The 24,578-nt window shown below is 43.4% G+C and overlaps 2 protein-coding genes across 4 annotated transcripts in view; one reads left to right on the top strand and one right to left on the bottom strand.

Annotated features, from left to right (window-relative positions):
- Window positions 1-16,290, bottom strand: part of ALPK1 (alpha kinase 1) — an 83,485-nt gene extending 67,195 nt beyond the window's left edge. For both annotated transcript variants that reach the window (XM_048847247.2, XM_048847246.2), the window contains exon 1: window positions 16,113-16,290. The gene's annotated coding sequence lies outside the window, so the exon portion shown is untranslated. The remainder of the gene's footprint in view (window positions 1-16,112) is intronic.
- TIFA (TRAF interacting protein with forkhead associated domain) lies at window positions 16,225-24,237 on the top strand. Of its 2 annotated transcripts, none has more exons than XM_048847248.2 (2): window positions 16,225-16,440; window positions 21,942-24,237. In XM_048847248.2, exons 1-2 carry the CDS (start codon window positions 16,230-16,232, stop codon window positions 22,520-22,522), a joined length of 792 nt encoding a protein of 263 aa, XP_048703205.2. In that variant the 5' UTR covers window positions 16,225-16,229; the 3' UTR covers window positions 22,523-24,237. The 2 variants fall into 2 exon arrangements, with proteins under 2 accessions (XP_048703205.2, XP_074983681.1); XM_075127580.1 differs by lacking the exon at window positions 16,225-16,440 and adding an exon at window positions 17,399-17,660.
- Window positions 24,238-24,578: the final 341 nt, after the last annotated feature.

Below are 24,578 nucleotides of genomic sequence, written 5' to 3'. Positions count from 1 at the left end.
AACCTGGGCTCCATAGACAATGACTGGGGAGAAATAGGTGCCTACAAATGCCAGCCACAAAAGCCAGTATGCTAGGCAGCTTGCTGTCTAAGCTAGCCAGTGGGAGACGCTGACCAGAAGAGTGTGTGCTAAGCCCCACCCATCTCTCAGAGGTAGGCACTGTGACATTGCACTCCATATTTTTATAAAAATATGTTTATAAGTGTGGATATGATGTAACTAGAATATGCTTTATGCAAAAGGTCTCTTGTAAGGTATAATTACAAATCTTATAATCTACTGAGTGTGGTCATCCTATTTGTATGAATGTATTATTCTTGTATCTAAGACTAGGTTCTGTTGTAATGATGCAAAGTGTGGGCCATTAATGGTGGTTTGGAATCTTGATGGCTCCCATTAACCAGGACAATTGGTTGTAAATGGCTCTGTTTACTTGTAAGACTTCCTGTATATGTGTGTGCCAGAGAGCGGGTAATAAAGTCTCACAGGACATGAGATTATGTCACCTGAACTGGAATCCATCTTTAACCTGGTGCTTTTCCATTTAGAAGGAGGGGTAGGAACCCAGAGAGAGACAAAGGATTCCTGCCTTGTGCCAAAGCTATTAAAGGCGGTGGAACAGAACAAAAGGAATCCCCTGCTTTTCACCTAAGATGCCTGCTGAAACTAACAAGGTCTGTACAAGGAGAAAGGATTGGACCCAGACTAGGAAGGAGTCTAGTCTGTGAAAGAAGCTTATTGGAACATCTCTAAGGGTGAGATTTACCTGTATTCAGTTTCTTAATGTATTAGACTTAGACTTGTGTGTTTTGTTTTATCTGGCTTGGTAACTTACTTTGTTCTGTCTGTTATTACTTGAAACCACTTAAATCCTACTTTTTATACTTAATAAAATCACTTTTGTTTATTAATTAACCCAGAGTAAGTGATTAATAGCTGGGGGAGCAAACAGCTGTGCATCTCTCTCTATCAGTGTTATAGAGGGCGAAAAATTTATGAGTTTACCCTGTATAAGCTTTATGCAGAGTAAAACGGATTTATTTAGGGTTTGAGTCCCATTGGGAGCTGAGTGTCTGGGTGTGGAAAACAGGAGCACTTCTTAAGCAGTTTTCAGTTAAGTCTGCAGCTTTGGGGGCACGATTCAGACGCTGGGTCTGTGTTGCAGCAGGCTAGCATGTCTGGCTCAACAAAGCAGGGTTATGGAGGCCCAAACTGGCAGAGAAAACAGGCTCAGAGGTAGTCTCAGCACATCAGGTGACAGTCCTAAGGGGGGTCTCTGTGACCGAACCTGTCAGGAGACAGAAAAGTGCCTATTATCAGCTTAGTGATCCACAAATGGGAACCTTCCACCTGGAGTGAGGAGGCTTAGGCACCTATGCTGCTTTCTAAGGAGATGAGTTAGTGTCAGGATCCTGGCTGCAAGGTGTGGGTCAAGGCTAGAAGCTGCAGTCTGTGCTGGTGTCATGCTAAAGGGCTGGGCTGTAGTCAGTAATCCTCGGTTTACTCCACTGTGGGATTTTTTGAACCTTCCTGTGAAGCTACAGGAGCTGGCCATTGTCAGGATACTGTAACAGACCATTAATCTGATCTGGTATGGCAATACTTCTATACCAAAAAGCAATTTAAATGAATAGAGAGGCTATACAAGGACAGCTAAAGCCAACAAGTAAAATAGTATTGTCTAATATTTGATTTCCTTGAGTTCCAGGTGGTGTTTTACAAAAAGAAAGTTACTGTGTGCCTGGTAAACAGTGAGATACAGAAGGAGATAGCAGACAATTGTGAGTGTAATTACTCTCTTCCTACTACATGTCTTTCATTGTTTGCTTTTAAGATGGCTGCTAAACTATTTCATGGGAATATTTAAACTGCCTCAACTGCAGGTACATCATTTAAAAAAAAACAACAGCTATTTGTTTAGAAATCTCCTCCATGCCATATATAGCAGTAAATATTTCCCCCCAAAAGCTGGAATTTTCCATGGGAAACTCTCCCAAATCTAATTTACAATGAAGGACCAACGAGACAGTCCCAGCCCCACTCCCTTATGCCAAAAATCCTTCTTTGTGCAAAATTAAGGTTGAGAATATAAATACTGAAAAGTCAGGAGAGTCTCACTTCTGTGTGTAACACCAATCTTAACCTGCCCCACCCGACTTCCACTGAGTCGGAGTCTCATTGATCAGTGTGAGTGAGGAATAAGCCCTGTTATTAATGCTCAGTTAAGACAATGGTTTTCTACATCTCAAAGCCAACCCATCTTATTAAATCTCTCAAAAAGATATCATCAATTAGGAGTGCACATGGTACTGGAGAAACAAGGAAGAAAACTCAGTCCTTGCTCAAGCGGTTGAACCAGCTAAATCCAAGCCCTTATTTTCTTAGGCACACTAATTACACTTCAGGGGTCGGGCTTCAACTCTAGTTCAGTTTGCTCTCCGTTCACCACACAAACGTGGTCGCTGGTGCAGCCAGTATTCGCTTGCAGGAGTATAATGACATTTTGAAAGTGTATGAACTTTGCACCCACTAGCTGAATTAAGTTAAATCTGAAGGAGAACCAGAGATTATTTAGTCTTCAGTGGTGTCAGGTCTGAGGTGGTTGCATGCTTACCTACCTGCCAGCAGAAATATAGGCAGCCAGGGAACTTTACCTATGAAAACATGGGCATCTTGGGAGGTTTGGCACCTACAGAATTACACAGCAGCTGCTTGGGGGTTTTGAGACTACGGTGCCTAAGTGCCAGTTGGGCGCCCAAGTCCCCATTGTGAGTCCAACCCTTATTTTCTATGTGGAGAAGCCACTAGACATGCCTCGTTGCAATTATTATTGTAAGCGAGTGTTGCAAAATACTGATGTTCAAGAAGGGAAGTTCCTCTTTTGAAATAATGAGGAGACAAGACATTACTTACCCTAGTAATTTGTTTAGCAAAACCATATCAGTATTAGTGCCCTCACTTTAAAATGATATCATGGACACAGAAAGGGTTCAAAGAAAAGGTAACCAGACCGAATAAGGGATTTGAAAATAAGACCATGAGGAAAAGTTAAGGGAGTTTATCTTGCTTAGCCTCAAGAGATAAAGTACGGGTGTGGACATCACTGGGAAGATGTAGGGATGCCATGTTCAGGGGCTCCATCTTTAGTAGCCAATAGGAAAGAGAGCTGGTGCACATGGTGTAGCAATACACACTAGAAAGATGTGAATTTTAATATACACTAATGTGTTTTGCACACCCTGGCCCATACAGATCCTGTTGGCGTGCACTAAAAGTCCCCTAGTGCATGCAGCAGGTTCTACATGAGCCAGTTAACGTGCACTACATTGGTGTGCCTTAGAATTCACATCCTTGTAGTGCACACTGCTGCACCATTTAGACAAGCCCATAGGAATCTGATAAATGTGAGCCTCTCTTCCTGCCTGATTTGAGTGGTGGAAGTGAGAAGCAGCTCTCTCTCCTGGTTATCCTCTCCCATGCTAGCCCCTCTTGCTGCTGCAAGAAGGCGATAGGTCTTCTAGTCCTTCCCTAAACTCTGCATGTACCTTGATTATAATTATCTCTCTCTACACTGGATTTATCTTCCATTAAGGAAAACACATTTTCAGATCTAAAGAAGTTGATAGTGACTGTATAACATCTGTGGTACCAAAATTGTGGCTATGACTATACTTGGCTATGACTGCACCGAACAGCTGTGCCACTGTAAGTTCTTTACATGCTGTAATCCAGTGAAGCTCTCCCATTGACTTAATTAATCCACCCCCAACGAGCAGTGGTAGAGAGCTTCTTCCGCTGACATAGCACTGTCCCCACTGGCACCTAGGTCAGTGTAATTTATGTTACTTGGGAGGGTGGGGTGGCCCCAAGCGACAGTTATACTGACATAAGTGGTAGGATAAACACAGCCTGTGTTTTTTTTCCAATGTAGCTGGAGGATCTGTGGCAAAGATAAGCATGTTTTGTTGATCTGAATAAACAAGGCTGAGCAGTCACCTAATATCAGCCCGTTGCTCAAAAGCAATGCTCAAATAACAAATGAACATTCTGTATATATAACCTGTGCCCAATACGAATACATACCCGTGCAGATATTTTTTCAGATTTCATATAACTAAATGCAAATGTATTATTTCTAAGAATAAAAGTTAACAGTACAGTAGAGGTGACAATTGTTGATAATGGGTGGGGGCAAAATTTTGAACCCATTCCCTGCAAAAAAAATTGTATAAACCCTGGAAGAAATCTGCAGGGCACGTGACCCCCCTCCCCATGCATCACCTATAGAATACAGTTTACTTTGTCCAGTGATATTAGCAATACTGTCCTCAAAGCAAAAGATCAGGCATGTCCCAGAACGTCTCTTTAATGAGGGCCTTTTTCTGCAAATAACTTCAGAATTTGCCATTGACTTCAATGGGTGCAGGACTGAGTTCCTAGAGCACCCTAAGCTGCTAAATTCCTTGACAGAATAGTTCTGGTCACTGCTTAATTTGCGTCAGGCTGAGTCCTGGCACCTCTATGCTTAGCAGTTCATAGCCCTGCCACCTCTGGGCTTGCCGCATCAGTTATGAATGTAAAAAAAATTGCTTGAATCCCAGCGCTCCTTTCATTAGCACTCATTCAGTAATGTGTTCTCTGTGGACCCAAAATTACTGGCAAGGATCACAGAAAATCTATGTCAGGTCCCACTATGTTAATATGACAGTTCAAGGATAATTAACAGAAGATATCATAAATTTATATCTTTCATTCTATAACGTCCAGTCTGAATCAAATAAACTTTGTCTTTGGTCCATTACTCAAAATTACTTTTCTGATCTAATGTGCTGCTGTTTTCATCCATATCCAGCATAAAACAAATCTTGAGTGTGTGGTTCCCTTCAGAGTTCCTACTATTAAGATATTTTGTATCAGTAGCACCTTAACGCCCCAACTAAGATCAGGGCCCCAAACACATATTAGAAAAAGTCCCTGTCCCAAAACCTTAGTTTACATAGACAAGGCAGATAGAAGGTGTGTGGGGAAACAGAAGCACAGAAAATGAAGTGACTTGTCCAAGGTCACACACCTGGTCAGTGGCTATGCTGGTCACAGAAGTCAAATCATCTGACTCCCTGTCCAGTACCCTAACCACTAGGCTACACTGTCTAGCTTTCCAAAATTTTGCCATTCAACATTTATTTGCAGTCCCACTTTTCAGCTAAGGAAAGTCTGAAGCTACAGAGATCCAGCAGCAAAGTTAATATGAGAAAAATGCACCCTAATAATCCAAGCAACTGTATTATTGCAGGTTTCAGAGTAACAGCCGTGTTAGTCTGTATTCGCAAAAAGAAAAGGAGTACTTGTAGCACCTTAGAGACTAACCAATTTATTTGAGCATGAGCTTTCGTGAGCTACAGCTCACTTCATCAGATGCATACCGTGGAAACTGCAGCAGACTTTATATATACACAGAGAATATGAAACAATACCTCCTCCCACTCTCACAAGTCTTGGGAGACAGGCCAGTCCTTGCCTACAGACAGCCCCCCAACCTGAAGCAAATACCAACAACCACATACCACACAACAGAACCACTAACCCAGGAACTTATCCTTGCAACAAAGCCCGTTGCCAATTGTGCCCACATATCTATTCAGGGGACACCATCACAGGGCCTAATAACATCAGCCACACTATCAGAGGCTCGTTCACCTGCACATCCACCAATGTGATATATGCCATCATGTGCCAGCAATGCCCCTCTGCCATGTACATTGGTCAAACTGGACAGTCTCTACGTAAAAGAATAAATGGACACAAATCAGATGTCAAGAATTATAACATTCATAAACCAGTCGGAGAACACTTCAATCTCTCTGGTCACGCAATCACAGACATAAGATAAGTCGCTATCTTAAAACAAAAAAACTTCAAATCCAGACTCCAGCGAGAAACTGCTGAATTGGAATTCATTTGCAAATTGGATACTATTAATTTAGGCTTAAATAGAGACTGGGAGTGGCTAAGTCATTATGCAAGGTAGCCTGTTTCCTCTTGTTTTTTCCTACCCCCCCCAGATGTTCTGGTTTAACTTGGATTTAAACTTGGAGAGTGGTCAGTTTAGATGAGCTATTACCAGCAGGAGAGTGAGTTTGTGTGTGTATGGGGGTGGGGGGGGAAGTGAGAAAACCTGGATCTATGCAGGAAATAGCCCGACTTGATTATGTAAAGAGTTGTCACTTTGGATGGGCTAGCACCAGCAGGAGAGTGAATTTGTGTGGGGGGGTGGAGGGCGAGAAAACCTGGATTTGTGCTGGAAATGGCCCACCTGATGATCACTTTAGATAAGCTATTACCAGCAGGACAGTGGGGTGGGAGGAGGTATTGTTTCATATTCTCTGTGTATATATAAAGTCTGCTGCAGTTTCCACGGTATGCATCTGATGAAGTGAGCTGTAGCTCACGAAAGCTCATGCTCAAATAAATTGGTTAGTCTCTAAGGTGCTACAAGTACTCCTTTTCTTTTTGTATTATTGCAGTAAATGCTAATGACGCTATCCTAAAAGCATGGCTTTTTAAAGAGAGAGAGAGAGACCCATTCCTTGGACAATATCAGCTGGGCCTGACTCTCCTCTCACTTACATCAGTGTAAATTGGGAGTAACTTCACTGGAGGCAGTGGAGTTCCACCAGTGTAAAATTGGTGTGGAGGAGAGGAGAATCAGACCCAGTTGCTGTTGTCCAAGGAATGGGTTTCTCTCTCTCTCTCTCTCACACACACACTCTCACTTTCTCTCTCTTTAAAAAGCCATAACCTGGTCATTAAAGATTCTTTAACCTCATATTAACAATACTTTCCTAGAAAAATCCTCCTACACCCAAGTGCTTATCAAATAATAAGCAGATGAATGGTGGGAAGATAAAACAGGTTACCCGACTGATGATAGCATGTAATCTGATTCAGGAAGACGATCATTCCTTATCATCATCAAACATCACAGAAAGAAAAGGAGTACTTGTGGCACCTTAGAGACTAACCAATTTATTTGAGCATGAGCTTTCGTGAGCCACAGCTCACTTCATCAGATGTGTACCGTGGAAACTGCAGCAGACTTTATATACACACAGAGAATATGAAACAATACCTCCTCCCACCCCACTGTCCTGCTGGTAATAGCTTATCTAAAGTGATCAACAGGTGGGCCATTTCAGCACAAATCCAGGTTTTCTCACCCTCCACCCCCCCACACAAATTCACTCTCCTGCTGGTGCTAGCCCATCCAAAGTGACAACTCTTTACATAATCAAGTCGGGCTATTTCCTGCATAGATCCAGGTTTTCTCACTTCCCCCCCACCCCCATACACACACAAACTCACTCTCCTGCTGGTAATAGCTCATCTAAACTGACCACTCTCCAAGTTTAAATCCAAGTTAAACCAGAATATCGGGAGGGGGGGGGGTAGGAAAAAACAAGAGGAAACAGGCTACCTTGCATAATGACTTAGCCACTCCCAGTCTCTATTTAAGTCTAAATTAATAGTATCCAATTTGCAAATGAATTCCAATTCAGCAGTTTCAGGCATTGGCACCCTGACAGCAGGATTGTCTGGCTATGTAGACTCCCTCCTCAGGCCCTACGCTACCAGCACTCCCAGCTACCTTCGAGACACCACTGACTTCCTGAGGAAACTTCAATCCATCGGTGATCTTCCTGATAACACCATCCTGGCTACTATGGATGTAGAAGCCCTCTACACCAACATTCCACACAAAGATGGACTACAGGCCGTCAGGAACACTATCCCCGATAATGTCACGGCTAACCTGGTGGCTGAACTTTGTGACTTTGTCCTTACCCATAACTATTTCACATTTGGGGACAATGTATACCTTCAGATCAGCGGCACTGCTATGGGTACCCGCATGGCCCCACAGTATGCCAACATTTTTATGGCTGATTTAGAACAACGCTTCCTCAGCTCTCGTCCCCTAAAGCCCCTACTCTACTTGCGCTATATTGATGACATCTTCATCATCTGGACCCATGGAAAAGAAGCCCTTGAGGAATTCCACCATGATTTCAACAATTTCCATCCCACCACCAACCTCAGCCTGGTCCAGTCCACACAAGAGATCCACTTCCTGGACACTACAGTGCTAATAAACAATGGCCACATAAACACCACCCTATACCGGAAACCTACTGACCGCTATTCCTACCTGCATGCCTCCAGCTTTCACCCTGACCATACCACACGATCCATCGTCTACAGCCAAGCTCTGCGATACAACCGCATTTGCTCCAACCCCTCAGACAGAGACAAACACCTACAAGATCTCTGTCAAGCTTTCTTACAACTACAATACCCACCTGCAGAAGTAAAGAAACAGATTGATAGAGCCAGAAGAGTTCCCAGAAGTTACCTACTACAGGACAGGCCTAACAAAGAAAATAACAGAACGCCACTAGCGGTCACCTTCAGCCCCCAACTAAAACCCCTCCAACGCATTATTAAGGATCTACAACCTATCCTAAAGGATGACCCAACACTCTCACAAGTCTTGGGTGACAGGCCAGTCCTTGCCTACAGACAGCCCCGCAACCTGAAGCAAATACTCACCAACAACCACATACCACACAACAGAACCACTAACCCAGGAACTTATCCTTGCAACAAAGCCCGTTGCCAATTGTGCCCACATATCTATTCAGGGGACACCATCACAGGGCCTAATAACATCAGCCACACTATCAGAGGCTCGTTCACCTGCACATCCACCAATGTGATATATGCCATCATGTGCCAGCAATGCCCCTCTGCCATGTACATTGGTCAAACTGGACAGTCTCTACGTAAAAGAATAAATGGACACAAATCAGATGTCAAGAATTATAACATTCATAAACCAGTCGGAGAACACTTCAATCTCTCTGGTCACGCAATCACAGACATGAAGGTCGCTATCTTAAAACAAAAAAACTTCAAATCCAGACTCCAGCGAGAAACTGCTGAATTGGAATTCATTTGCAAATTGGATACTATTAATTTAGGCTTAAATAGAGACTGGGAGTGGCTAAGTCATTATGCAAGGTAGCCTGTTTCCTCTTGTTTTTTCCTACCCCCCCCCCCGATATTCTGGTTTAACTTGGATTTAAACTTGGAGAGTGGTCAGTTTAGATGAGCTATTACCAGCAGGAGAGTGAGTTTGTGTGTGTATGGGGGTGGGGGGGAAGTGAGAAAACCTGGATCTATGCAGGAAATAGCCCGACTTGATTATGTAAAGAGTTGTCACTTTGGATGGGCTAGCACCAGCAGGAGAGTGAATTTGTGTGTGGGGGGGTGGAGGGTGAGAAAACCTGGATTTGTGCTGAAATGGCCCACCTGTTGATCACTTTAGATAAGCTATTACCAGCAGGACAGTGGGGTGGGAGGAGGTATTGTTTCATATTCTCTGTGTGTATATAAAGTCTGCTGCAGTTTCCACGGTACACATCTGATGAAGTGAGCTGTGGCTCACGAAAGCTCATGCTCAAATAAATTGGTTAGTCTCTAAGGTGCCACAAGTACTCCTTTTCTTTTTGCGAATACAGACTAACACGGCTGTTCCTCTGAAACATCACAGAGTTCTTGGAAGTTAGTTCTGTTTCAAGGAAATGAGAGGCAGGCAAGAGACATGAAAAACAGCACAGACAATAAAAGCACATAAAAGTTGCACAACTGTGGGTTTTCCAATCACAGCAGCCCCCGCCATCAGTCTGTAACAAGATACTTTTTGACAGAAAAACACACCAATACAAGACTGTTGCACTAAAAAGACATTCTGGGATATGTATGTGTAGCCAGACAGCCAGCCCCCCCCTCAGACCAGCATTGCTGGAAACACAGGAGGAAGCCGGAACAGGGCACTTAACATATATTCCAGCACAGCCTTTGAAGCTGTGAAAGCACAGGTGTGCTGCTACAATGTGCCTCTGGGAACAGATACAACGATTAAGCTCACAGCAGGCAGAGGCCCTGTGACAGACATGGCTCTTAGCCCCTACTCAATAGCGTGATGCACACACACCAACATCCTAGGTGGGAAAATATTTACCCTGATAAAAGAAATGTCCAGTAGTCGAAACTTATTGTTTCTCTCCCTTGCAAGTGTAAACTACTCTTGCGAAAGCTGGTGTCACCTAGACAGACCAGCCTCAATTTGGCATAAGAAAGGAGAAAGAGAATAAAGGAGTACAGAGGTATAAGTAGGGGACCTACAGCATCATGATTTTTGAGTGCTTTTCACTATCTATCTGCTGGTCAGATAAGTGACAGCCTCCCAAGGCTTCTGCAGCTAAGAGGGTCCCTACGCCTTGTCCCTTATTCGTCTTTCCGCGGAATTGAGTGACCGATCCTGGCTTGGCACCGCTGGAATCGAGAGATGCAAGGAGGGTAAGAAGCACCCACACCTGATCTCCTATCTTTAGTGTACACATATTTTGAAATAGAGCTCTATACTTTGTTTTCTTTCTTTGGGATTGTGGCTTCAGTTTTGTAACCTGTTTGTGTGTGTAACATCTCTACATTTAAATAAGTAGGCACTAGCAATTTTGTAACCACATGATTAGAATCTAGCTTAATAAATTTTGGTAACCATTTATGCATAAGCCTGACTTGTTTTCTCTGGTTTACTGTAAAGCAGCCAACACAATTAAAGAACCTCAGCCGTTTTGGCTCTAAAGCCTGGCCATTAGGTGAGAGTACTAAGAGCCTAGCGTTGAGTTGTGCCGCCTCCATGGGGCAAACTCTTGGGGCACCTGTCAGTCAATCCTGGCTGCCCGCTGCGAAGGAGCTCTGAGCTCTAGCAGTTAAAGTCACAGGTGTGGAGAGGCTCTTAGTGCTGCCATTGGGGCACCTGTCAGTCAGTATTGACTGCCCGCTGCGAAGGAGCTCTGAGCTCTAGCAGTTAAAGTCACGGGTGGTTAGGACCTTGGGGCATCCGTCAGCCTAGCCCGGGCTTCCCGCCGCGAAGGGACAGTGCGTCCTAGCGGTTAAAGTCACGGATGGTATAAACGGGTATAGCTGGCATCTCACCAAACATCCTTGGCCGTCGGCTAACAGTATGACAGAGATGATTTTCCTTCACTTTGTTTCCAGTATATCCTTTTCAGGATTATCACATTAAAAGCAATAGCACTAAGATCTAAAATTCTCTCTGAAGTAAGGCTTTTTAAAAAATATATAAACAAAAAACTGTACACACCAAATAGTTACATCACAAGAATCATTTTAAATGAGCACAAGCAACATATCCAGCCAAATGTACCTAAAGCAGTTAAGCACTTTCGTATACAAAAGGAAGTAATATACTGTATTGTTTAATCATCCGTGGTATGGAATTTGTGTATTTATAGTAATCTAAGCATGTGTTTTATAACATTGCAGGATTTGACTCCTTGTGAATAAATACTACAAAGTTTACTCAGGCATAACACACATTGATTTCAACGGGAATGTTGCAAAAGTATAGATTACAAGATTTGGCACACAGATATCATACTGTCACATACATAGTATGGGAGATGCAGTATTGTCTAACAGTTAAGGCTGGAATTTAAAAGACCTGGAATTTATTTCCTACTCTGCCACTTACTCCGATGAATTGAGCTGTAGCTCACGAAAGCTTATGCTCAAATAAATTTGTTAGTCTCTAAGGTGCCACAAGTCCTCCTTTTCTTTTTGTGAATACAAACGAACACAACTGCTACTCTGAAACCTGTCACTCACTGTGCGATCCTGTGAAAGTAACTTACTTCTCTGTACATCAGTTACTGTATCTGTAATTAACACCTGCTCATTTTTGTAAGGAACTTGGAAACCATTGGATGAAAGATGCTATAACTGAACTTTTATTATACAGTAAGTTTGCATCAGGACTCAAAATAAAATATTATTTTTGACTGAACTTGGATTGCCAGCCAAGAAAGGATTTTTCTTCTCTAACAGTCAGTAAAATTTGATCAGACTCAGCATTTGTTCCTTAAAACATAAGAAAAGTTACTTTATTCTGGTTGGCAAATACCTTAATTAAGCTGTAAATGTAAAACCAAACAAACCCAACCAAAACAAACCTAAATGTTTCCCTAACAAGCAGAGTCCTTATAATATAAACACCCTGATGGGTGGGGGAAATGTTTCTGTGTAGAGGAATTACAATACAAATATGTTTTCCTTGATGTAACCACTTTATGATGGAGCATTTGTCTCTGTGGCCAAGACATTGCAGAGGTGACACTGGAGTGTCACCAAAGAACAGTTCAGTTCTGAATACTTTTGATTGTAGGGATTCAATACTGGGCATGTGGGCCAGTGACTAGGATACACTGTTAGGAGCTCAGCTGAAGGTGACTTGAGCACAAGACGACTGGGCTTAGTCTTTAGCTCACAGGTTGAATTCTAAAGGACAGCAATACATCCTCGATCTTGTCTGGAGCCCCAATGAAGTGAAAACACATTGGAGGAAACCTCATGTGAAGATCTGAGCATGGTGTGATTGCTGAAAGTTACACATAATTAAGGACACAAATATCTATTTGTAAGCTAAGAACTGAAGAGAGTTTCCCTTTTCTGTGTTTAGATCATATTAGGGTAACATTTACAAATTTTATTTATCACATTAATTCCTATGATTCTAATATGTACTGGCATAAATACATCTACTTTATGTTTTACACATTATCAGCTGGGAGCATTGCTTTCATAGTCTAATTTTGTCTATCTTTGAGACAAGCTATTAAAGAAAGAGGCACAACTGAAAAATTCAGTGACTTAAGCAGACAACCAAATTGGCCATCAGTTATGGTAAAACAACAAATTGAATGTAGAAATCCTCTCAACTCCATGAGTTATGGACAAAGCCAGTCCTTGAGGGAGAAGTTGGAGACAATCCTACAACTACATATAAAGAAAACTGGGTAAGACTCTATACATATCTCACGTTCCAAGCTCAACTCTGGTGGTTACCAGGGTTTCAGCGGAACTGCTTGTTAGCATTGTTATGAATTAAGAGACATTAAGCACCTATAAATGAAAATGTTTTAGAAAAATTGCCATTTGAAATTAATGTTTGCACATTCACTTCCAGTCCCAAGTGGGTTGTTGTTTCCCCCGCCCACTGTAAAGTTTAGTACAATTTTTCTTTGTCTGTTTTTGAATTATCCCAGGATTTTAAAATGTGATTTCCACATTTTTAAAGACATTGTTCAGTAATTCCTTTGTGATTGGAGATCTCGAAATTAGTTTTGTTTTAAACTTGAACCAGATGTAGTCCAAAGTAGCTTGTGTGCTTTACTAAGTGTGATACTGATTGAAAACTAGGTACTACGAAATGAATGTGGGAAGACTGAAAACTGTACAGAGGGCCTAATTCGGCATTCATCATGCGCTCTACACTCAGACATATGCATGCGTGTATTTACAGATGCTCTTTTTCTTTCAACTCTAACAGGATCTTAAAGACAAAACACTGTTTAATGCAACAGTAGACTGAGATTCTGAACCTACAGATGTCAAGGAATTCAGATATTTATTACAATGATAACTGTTATTCAGTCATGCTGAACATGTGGTATTTACTATAAGATCAAAGCTATCACCATAGTGAGTAATACAAAATACTTCACTTATAAAAGAGGGCATGCAATGATTGTTTGGAAATATAATGTTCATTTTTACTGACTTTTATGGGTGTGATGGGTTCCCCCTGGGGTGCCACTGAGCCCTCTGACCCACCAGCCTGGGCTCCCTCTCACACTGTGCTGCTGTGACAAGCTGCAGACCCGCTCCTAATCTTACACTTCCACCGCATTTACACAGGCAGGGATACACCCAGCTGCAGTTACCTGCAGGCTCTGACCAGCTACTGCATGAACCAACAGTAGAGAGGCTATGGCCAAAATAACCAGTTTCCCAGTCTAGTTCCCAGAGCTGTATCGTCCTGCCCTGGTCTAAACCCCAACCAGTATAAATTTATTATCCAGTTTGCTTCCCCCCCCACTGTGAGGAGGAAATGCAACAGCCCCGCTGAGCTAGGATTCCCAAGCACTTAAAATCTATATTTTTGTAGTTAATACATTTATTTTATGTTTTAATCTAAACCAGTAAGTTTGAAGTTAAGTGATTCTAAGTGGTAGCAAACAGATCAAAGCAGATTACTTAGTAAGTAAACAAAAATGCAAACTAAGCTGATTATACTAGATAAACTGCTAATTCATATCCAATCTCTCACCCGGAGAGATGGTACAAGCAGGCTTGCAGATTCTTAAGGGACAAGCTGTACTTGGTTTACAGCTTGGAATCCTCAGGTCTTTCACACACAGGCTAGAAATCCCTTTAGCCTGGGTCCAGCACTTCCCCCAGTTCAGTTTTTGTTCCTTAGGTGTTTCCAGGAATCTTCTTATGTGGGGAGTGAAGAACAGATGATGTCACTCTCTGCCTTAGATACCTTTATTATACGGAGGGAACTGTCTGAAACTCAGCTTGTGGAAAAACACCGACATCCCAGGATGGATCATGTGGCCTGGTTACATGCCCTTGCATACCTTGCTGAGTCATAGCAGCCATTACTTACAGATTGTATGGAGCGTTCACAGGAAGGCTCACCAAATGATGGATAAGCTTCTCCTGAGGCCTTCTGTTTTCCCTAATGGCTCATTACCCTGAATAGGCCCTTCAGCACCCACTATCTAGACTGAAAGCATCTTGCCTAGTAGGCATCACCCAGGTATAACTACATTTGAAATACAGACACATAGCCAATATTCATAACTTCAGATACAAAAATGATACATGCATACAAACTGGATAATCCTATTCAGCAAATCATAACTTTTCCAATGACATCTTACATTACCTGTCTTGCATAAAATGCATCATTATACTATGAAGAATATGGAGTGCAGTGTCACAATGGGTTTACGATCTTAACCATAAAGTTTCATGAACAAAGATTCCTCCTTCTCCTCAGTGAGCAGTGTCCTGTCTCACATTGCATTTCTAAATGTACAGGATAATTTAGTTGGGTAGTTCATTTGATGTAACCTACCCAGTTTTCAATTTACTTCCTATTTTAAAACGTAAATCGATAGTTTATTAACACTGACAAGTATTCGGCATACCACATTATAAGCAGATATTTTGTTTGTTTCTAAATAAAGTCTAGTGGGGACAAGTGGTTAATAACAGGGGAAAAATACACTTGAGAACTAGTGAAGTGTCTTTCAGTGGCTTACACGCAGAATGGTGTTCAAAAGCAATTAACTGACCATTTGACTCAGCCTGTTTTGCTGCCTAGAAATATAACTTTAAAACTTTTTATATCTAAAAATGTTTATTTAGAATGGACTACTGAGAGTTGCTTACACAAAAGTCCCATTAATCACCACTAACTTTGGTGAGGGCTGTGAGACAGTAAATTGAGTAAGATTTTGCTCAAAATAAAATAATCAGTGGCACAGAAATCTGATCATGGTAGTGTTAAGAGAACTTTTTTCTTACACTGATAGAATGCAAACAACATGTAGGATACACCTAGATAAACTCTGTCCCTCATAGATCCTGTACAAGAACCCAGATAGAAACAAACATCTGAATGGAGCTAGAACACTTCCTTTAACTTTAATTAAATACATACATGCCAGGTATGTTGACACCTTCTACAAGATGGGTCAATTTTAATTAATATGATTATATGGACATTGCCTATATGGGAATGTAGTCTCAGGCAGTACACCTGCCCTGCCTCCCCCATAACAGTTTCTGGGAGCTTTTCACTCATTTTCGTTTTTATTAAAATGTTTCTCAGCTCCGTTGCTGTGTGAAAGGCCACAGCACCAGCAAAGGAAACCGACCGACTGTACGAGTGTACAAAGCAAGCGGTAGAGTCCGCCACACACAGAGGGCTGCGAAATGCGCAAAGAAAACACAGCGACAAAAGAAGAGGGAAATACATTTCTGTAATCCCTTGCAGATCTGGTGATCAGCAGGCGTTATTCACAACAATCAGAGGTTCGGACCGCCGCCTGGTTTTTAAGTTGCTGGCGCCCCTTTGATTATCCGCCTTGCGGACCGCTGTGCTGGGCACTTACATGACGCTCGCCGAAGAGAAGCCGCCGGTCCAGCGGGTTTGTTTTGGTGGCCGTCCTACGCGAAGCCCTCCTGGGACTGCTGAAGCCGCCGCCCGAGTGCTGCGAACTACAAGTCCCATGGTGCAGCTGCTCCCCCTCCCCCACCCCGGGCAGGCAACGGGAGGGGAGTGCGGGGAAAAGTCCTGTCCTCTGCCAGCTCTGCATAAACAGTCTCGTGTTCACGCCGAGCCTGGAGAGGAGCAAGCTCAGGGCGCGGGAGAGGCTCGTTTCGCTCCCGCGACACCCCGCTGGGATCCGCCTGGCTGCGATCTGGGGCCCGCCGGCGGAGGTGAGCGCACAGAGCTGAGCGCTGGTTCTTGCCGCTACTGCTTTCCCGAGGGGGCAGTTTCAAGGGGATGGATGGGAGCGGCGGGGAAAGGGGGGGCCGACGTCCGCAGGGGCTGCGCCACGAGCGGAGAGTGTGTGTGCGCGCGGGGGTGGGTGTGTGGGTGTGTAGCGAATCAGTGGGGTGCGGCCGATTTGCGGATGCAGAGGGCGGCGTGCCGTGACCCGCGCCCGCGGCAGGCAGCCGGCGGGTCGCTGCTCGTCGGAGCGGGCTGGCGCGGGGGGCAGCTGGTAACCCCGCCAGGCAGGGGACTTCCCGCTGGCCCGCACGTGGCGTAGCGCAGCTGCCCGCCCCGGCGCGCCGCGCCTTCGAGCCCTCGCTGTTCTAGGCGAGCCAGACGCTCCAGCGGCGGCGCCGGGCGTGGGCGTGTTTCCCGTTGGATGCGCTGCCAGCTGCTGCTTCTGGGCCAACGAAATCGGCGTCTGGGGTTTTTCAGCTGCGAGGAGAAAAATGGCCCGGTCCCTTGGCCGCCACCTTTCCCCTGCCGTTGCCACTGAGGGGCAGGTTCTTGTTCGCAGACAGAGATGTGCGTGGGACTGCGCATCCGCCTGCTGCCCTCACCCATTTAGCGTCGCTTCCTTGTTTGCATGGGTGAAGAGATGCCTCCTCCCGGTCTGCGGCGGGATGGAGCTTGGAGGGGCACCTCTGCCGCGCTGTGAGGGCGCGCGCCTGCTGCTGTTGGAGGCAGTGGAAGTTTTGCCATTGTCTTTACTAGGCGCAGGATCAAGCCCTTAATTGTCAGGACCCTGGATGCCTCTACTAGATCTTGCTGCACTGTCAACTCAGTAAATTTACTCACTTTAAAAAAACAACAACAAAAACATCACAAAGGAATAAACATAGCAAGATATTGGGGGGGGGGGGGTTCTTTACTCTAGTCAATTCCCAGGCATTATGGGAAATTCTGCTCTTGGACCTTGTGACAGGTGTTCTACTCACCACCGTGGCACCCCCTGCTGGCTATTAGCTCGGGATTGCCAGGTGGTGTCCTGCCCATCCTCACTCCACTGTCTCCGCATCCAGGACCTGCGTCACTCCCTGGACTCCGTCGTCCTCTTCTGGATACAGCCCTCCAGCTCTGCCCCACTTGGTTCTATCCCCTGTTCTAGGGGACCAACAGTCCTCAGTCCAACCACTTGCCTCTCTGGTGAACTGCAGTCCAGGTTTTAGCTGATTATCTCAGTAGCAAACTTCAGTCCATACACTGGCCATGCCCCTCAGTGGCAAGTGGAGGCAAAGTCAGGGAGGAGGGAGAGAAGATTCAGGCCCGCCCGCTACTCTGGGTCCCAACCCAGGGATCCCATGGCCAGCAGCCATGTGCTACCCCTCCTCCAACTCTGCCATCTCCTTCCCTGCAGTCCCAGTACCTCCTCTGCCTGTGTATCAGGCCCTCAGTTTGGCAGCGGTCAGCCTGTTGACCCTGCCCAGCACTGCTCTGTCCATTGTGCTCCAGTCCTCTAAGCCAGGGGTTCTCAACCTTTTCCTTTCTGTGGCCCCCACGACGTGCTATAAACACACCAAGGTCCACCTGTACCACAATAATTGTTTTTCTCCGTATAAAATCTATGGTTGGCATTAAGGGGTAGGAAGCAGAGCAGTAGCCCATGCCACAAGGAGCACCGCAAAATTAAGTTGCTCAGGCTTCAGCCCCAGGTGCTGCAGCTCAGGCCCCTAGGCTGCAGTCCTCCATGGTGGAGCTTCAGCTTTCTGTCCTGGGCCCTAGTAAGGCTAATACCAGCTATACTGGGGAGACCCCCTCAAACCAGCTCTTGGCCCCCCTGGGGGCCCCAGACCACTGGTTGAGAACCTCTGCTCCGAGCAGCCAGTTCTCCTCCCTCAAACTGTAGGGAGTGACTGCCTCTGCTTAGCTCAGCAGCCCCTTCTTATATGGCTGGCCTTGATTAGCACCTCCAATAAACATTCCACTAACTGGCTGACACTACAAGCCTTTTCCTTATTGGCTGCCTCCCATGCAGGCAGGATTGCTTTAACCCCTTATATACCAGTGAGGGGGCAGCTGCCCCATGACAGACCTACAAATTCCCTTCTAATCAATGAGAGTTGCAAGGATGCATTTGAGGGTGGAATGCAGCCGCCTGTCTACACTCATCATTGCAGTATCCAAAGATGTGTCATATAGAATCTGAATTTACAGGATTTTTTATGGTGGAGAAATTATTTGTTAAATGAGCATGCAAACATTTATTATGGCCTCTATTAGGAACTGACATCTTCTACGTGGGGAGGATAGACCTGATGGTTTAACCAGTTTGTTCCCTTTCTAAGTTTTGAGATTTAATGGAGTCAGAATTGCTTTCAAAACAGTTGTATCATTAGTGTTTTCACATTTGTAATCTGGCTTTGTGGGCCTCTTGCTGCTTGTTTTATTTGTCAGTAGAAAAAGTTTGAATATCAGAGAAAAATTTGTTGTTAGAAATTTTCTTTTGTGGGGTGGGTGTACGGGCAGCCTAACCCTTCAGCAAAAGATCCACAAATTCCCATGCACGGTGATGTTAACAGTCAGTGCCCCAAGGAAGTTGTGTGGATTTTTTGCTGATGGAGTTGTGTGGAATGTAAGGGGAAGTGAGCCAAGTATGCACATTCCAAATGTGAAATGACACCAAGAGTTCAACACTGTAGTCCTCTGTATGTAAAACTCTTGCTAAAGGCTGGGGGCTTTTTGCTTCCTTCAGGACTTGGCCCCAACTGGGCAAGAGTTTAATTAAGTGCATATTTCCATGCAAAATACAAAATCCATATCTTAAAAATATATTGTGGCACCGTGGAAAAGATTTTGCTCCCATTGCAGCCTTGTCTAATCTACATGCTGTCCACTTACTGAGGTGTAATCCAGTATCTAGGAACTGGCTTCTCTGTTTGAGAGAACTTCCTGACATCCCCTCCTGCCGCCTTAGGCCTTTAACAGAAGCAAATGGTCATTTGTAAAATTTGACATGCAACATTTTGAACAAAACATACAGGCCTGCATTGACATGTCTCATTCACAACATCTGCAAATTCTTCCGAATACACTTCTCTTCTCTGGTAATTGAAAGACAGTAAGCATTACTGATGCACCTCCAACTGATTTAGGAGTAGAGTGATGGAATGTAGAATTTTCCACTTGTAAGTTACAGGTTCAGATCTTTTCTAAGGTTTTGATCTTTTTCAGGCATGACTGAAAGTTGCTCTTCGTAAGCACCAAAATCACTTTAGAAAGAACTATAATTGCATAAAACTGCAATATAATTTTACCCAAAATCAACTATATTGTTTTCAAGATGGGCTGGGAAAAAGCAGAATTATTTACAGGTATTATAAACAGCCTAGAAATCATAATCTACTTGAAATTAATTTGTTTCTTAACATTTAGGTTTTGCTTATAATGGCCAGGAAAACCATATTAGCACCACTCTAGCAAGTAATACTTAAGTAGAGTTCACTAGTATGATTTCCCTGGCCAGATTTATCCAGCACTGAAATGGGAGATGTTCTGTGCCTGAGCTGTTGCTTTGTAAGAAAAAAGCATTGTGCCTTGTTTTGAATATCAATCAAGGAAGGAAAATAATTCCAGAGGTCTTGAGATATTTATATGGTATCTCTAAATACTGGCATCACAGAAAGGTGTCATAGTACCAGTAATCCATTCTTTGTATGTTTATAGATTAAAGTTGTGCAATCTTGTGCTTGGAAAGGCAATCGTATGTCAGTCCATATCACAATGATGCTTCATGTAGCAATAAAATACAATAAACTGAACTGTAAACTGCTTTTAGTAATGACTCAGATGAAATGAATAACGTTGATTACGCATCTCATAGTCAAATGTACATATCAGTTAAGTGATGATCTTATTTGGATGTAGAAGAAAAAACCGTTTAAACACAGTGCACAATTAGCTTGTGGTACTCTTTGCCACAAGCTATGTGGCCAAGAGTTAAATATGACATTTATGTGGACAAGAACATCCAGAATTACAATAGCACAGATTAAAAACAATAACAAGGAGTTTTGAAAGGGATATATCCCCCATATTTCCAGGCATGAGCCAACTGCTAATTAATGGGGTTTAGGAAGAAACTTTCCCTCTGGACAGACTCTTCCATAACTACAGGTTTTTTTTGCATCTTCCTCTAACGCAACTAGTGTTGGCCACTGTTAGAGACAGGATACTGGGCTAGATGAACTACTGGTCTGGTGCAGTATGGCAAATCCTGTACCCCATTTTTGTTGGAGAAAGCAAAGGAATTTTCACACGCACTTTAAATTCATTTTCGATATCTGTAACGTATTACATACAGCAGCTACTCCTTAATGAGATTTCAGAAGGTAAAGTTTGTGTCAGTGGGTAGTTCTGAAAACTCTAGTGTTCTTCTGAGCTCCTACTTGACTGTTCTACCATGGATAAATATTGACATAGTCATTAGGCCAGAAGGAGAGGGAGAATGACTCTATAGTCCAGGGTTAAGGGAACCCATCCGGGAAGTGCAAGACTGAGGGGTCTGTCCAATCACACTTCCGTTATTTAGCTGGAGTGCCACTGTTTCAAAACAGGAGACCAAGGAAACCCTACACCAGAATGCCCCACAGCGTTGTGATTAGAGAGTTCTGAGACCTCTGTTCAAATCCTCTCCCCACTTTCTGGCAGGAAGAGGGGAATTGAACCTGAGTTTCCCACATCCCAGGCAAGCTGTACTTGTAAAGGGTACTTGTCACATTTCATATTGTCAAAGGAATATAATATAGTGATATAGAATATTCAGAGTAATTAACAAATACTATGTAATAGTTCCAATATGGGTCTGAGGTCTACAAAACAAAACAAGTGCTTAGGCTTCCAGTGGTGTTTCACCAAAATGTTTCTTCAAAGGTGAATCCATTTAGTAAGACACTTATAATAGAGGCGGAACTAGTTAATATATTTGCGTAGTTTCCTGCAAAGATCTCAAAACATTTAAAAATATTAAGGAAGTTTCATAACAGCCTGTACTTATGGTTGTATGCAGTGTTGTTGTCGACATGTCAGTCCCAGGATGCTAGAGAGACAAGGTGGGTGAGGGAATATCTTTTATCAGACCAACTTCTGTTCATGAGAGAGACAAACTTTTGCTCTTACACAGAACTTGGTCCGATAAAAGATATTACCTCACTCACCTTGTCTCTGTACTGTTTCTCATTTTACAGATGGGAAACCAAAGCACAGAGAAGCTTTTGATCTGTCCAGAACCACATAACAAGTCAATGGCAAAACTGATTGTGATTGACCTGGAGTTCTTAACTACCAGTCCTGTGCCCTAGCTGCTAGACTATGTTTACTACCCATGGTTCTCTATAAAACAAGTACACATTAATTGATTAATAGTATGTAAAGTTCTTTAAATGATGCTGTTCCAGGTGGATTTTTTTGGTATTGCAATAATTCTATGTTTCTTTCTTTCTTGTAGTTCTGAGAAGGATCATCATCATGAGCTCCATGGAAGAAGTGGAAACTGAAGAGACAGTAACTTGTCTCCATATAACTTTGTACCATCCTTGCCAGGAAGAAAAGCAGGTGTTTCGCAGCTTAAAATTCCACAAGCGAGAGCGGTGCAGGGTAGATGAAGTGGCAAAATTTGGCCGAGATTCTAACGTCTGCCATTATAATTTAATGGATACCCGTGTTTCCCGGGTTCAGTTTACCCTGCAGTTTTTCAGGCAACTCAACAGCTCAGAACTTGGTTTTGAGATAAAGAACATGAGCAAAAAGACCAAGCTACTTGTGGACAACGTGGAACTGGACTACCTAAATAAAATTGACCTGCCATGGAAATGCATCATTCGCTTTGGAGACTACCAACTCTTAATGCAGACACAAGATGGGGAATCAGTGGATTATTTTGAGATTTGCTTTGAGTTGTCCCAAGCTTCACTTTTGCAAGAGAGACACCTGCCTTCACTGCAGCCCATACCCGAGTGTGGTATTTTTCCTTCTTTGGTCTATTCCCAAGGAGTAAAACCAGTAGAGATGGATGAAAATGATTTGTGATAGAAGGGAGAAGGTTGCTTTCAACAGTGTCCAATATGTAATTCAGTATGACTTCAGAGGACCAAATCTTATCTCCTCAGCAGACTGCATTTGTTTTGCTTTCCATAGTTGCCATTGCTGTGTTATGTATTCTTCCCCTCTTGCACACTCTGTTTAAACATATCAGAACTTATTCATTTACAAATGTCATTAGTCCTGCATCATCTTTATTTAATGTCCATCCTGTCTCCTCCCTGCCACTGTGTTATCACCTTCTATGTTTGTCTGTGGTAAACCCCAATCAGAGTTAGTGGATCTTTGCATAGGCATAAAGGCCCATGGTAGCAGATCCAGTTGTAGGATTGGGGCCATAGATCATAAGCTCTTTCAGACAGGGTGTACCTGCCCTATAGTGCTACTATTTGGCCAGGTGTCCTGTAGATGCTCCCTGCCTCACTTTCCCCAAGTGGGCTATCAGTAAGTTAAATGAGGCTTTATTTAGGGAATAGCATCCCTCTGAGGGGGTCTAGTTTATTAACTGGAGCCCCACTGAAAATGCATCCAAACCTTCACCCCAGTGTCTTAGCTAGGAGACAGTCAGTCTTAATTTATCCATCCCACCTGAGTCCACCAGTCCACTCCAGCAGTTCTCTCAGTTCAGGCCTCTTGCCACTGTCTGGGAAGAATTTTCTCCAGAGTCAGATGTGTCAGCTATAGCTCTTCTCTGCAGCACTATGTAGCTTGACAGCCTAGCCTTTAGTTAAGCATTCCCCGTGTCTAGGAGTGCACTTCTAGGCTCCTGGCTCTGGTGAACTTCCTGTCTCTAGAAACCAACTCAGCTGGTAATCCTTTGTCAGGGTCATTAGCTAATTAGTTGTCAACTAGGCACATAGGGATTTCATTACCTCCAGGTGGATTTGAGTTGGCTTGTTCTCCGATTCAGGAGCTGAAAGTGCCAGTCCCACTAACAGCCCCAGTAACACAGGGTCTCTCGCTATATATTTCTGTTTAATTATTTCTGTAAAACACGGTGCAAAGTTCTGGCTTTATAAATAAAGTACAAATGGCCAAGATTAATATGCAAACTTGTTATATTGCATTAATAACTTTGATACTGAAGTGCAATCTGTATTCAGACTGAGATCCATTTGCAACCCTAACTTCTATGTTAGGGTTGAAAATGAAACTCTGAAACTTTTTTATTCATATTTTGTGAAAATAGAGCTATTTAGTTGGTATATTTAGCCTCCTAGGTACTAAGTTCAGAAGGGACCGTTATGATCATCTAGTCCAACCTCCTGCACAACGCAGGCCACAGAATCTCCCCCACCCGCTCCTGCGATAAACCTCTCACCTATGTCTGAGCTATTGAAGTCCTCAAATCGTGGTTTAAAGACTTCAAGGAGCAGAGAATCCTCCAGCAAGTGACCCGTGCCCCATGCTACAGAGGAAGGCGAAAAACCTCCAGGGCCTCTTCCAATCTGCCCTGGAGGAAAATTCCTTCCTGAACCCAAATATGGCGATCAGCTGAACCCTGAGCATATGGGCAAGATTCACCAGCCAGATACCCAGGAAAGAATTTTCTGTAGCCCCACAGAAACATAATTTTTCTTCTAATCCTAAAGTGATCAGAATGTGCTATAATAAAAATGCTATTACATCTTCAAAGATGTGAGTGTAAATAAAATAATGTGAATAATGTGAGGTTTTATTAAAAATGTTTGCACGCCTTATAATATTTTGTCCTCTTGTGTGGTTATATCTTGTAAGCACAAATATATAAGGGAAAATTTTTCTGAGATCTCAAGCTTTACTGGCAATTATTCAGCATCTAAAAAGATGGTGATGAGATCACAGCTGGTGATGAGCATTGCTCCAAAATCATGCTTTCAGAGAAATAGAAGAGTGCCTGAAATAATGCCACCTGGAGACCTACAACAACATTAGCCATATAGCTATGCATTGTTTACCCTCATTTTTAATTTTAATTCACCCAGAGTGTGTAATCCCCTGCCCAACAGCTGCTTCTCTCTTATCCCACAAACTTCAGGGTTCTGGCTCTACTTAATTCAATTCA

Source organism: Caretta caretta, chromosome 4 (genome assembly GCF_965140235.1).
Source record: "Caretta caretta isolate rCarCar2 chromosome 4, rCarCar1.hap1, whole genome shotgun sequence".
NCBI classification, from domain to species: Eukaryota; Metazoa; Chordata; order Testudines; family Cheloniidae; genus Caretta; species Caretta caretta.
Note: the sequence above shows the minus strand (reverse complement) of the source record. Positions and strands in the feature narration are given on the sequence as shown.

Bases quoted from the DNA above. Each gene is read 5' to 3' on its own strand.
- TIFA (XM_048847248.2), top strand. From the start codon at position 16,230: ATGGTGCAGCTGCTCCCCCTCCCCCACCCCGGGCAGGCAACGGGAGGG. The intron at 16,441-21,941 runs GTGAGCGCACAG...TCTTTCTTGTAG, and splicing joins TCTGGGGCCCGCCGGCGGAG to TTCTGAGAAGGATCATCATC.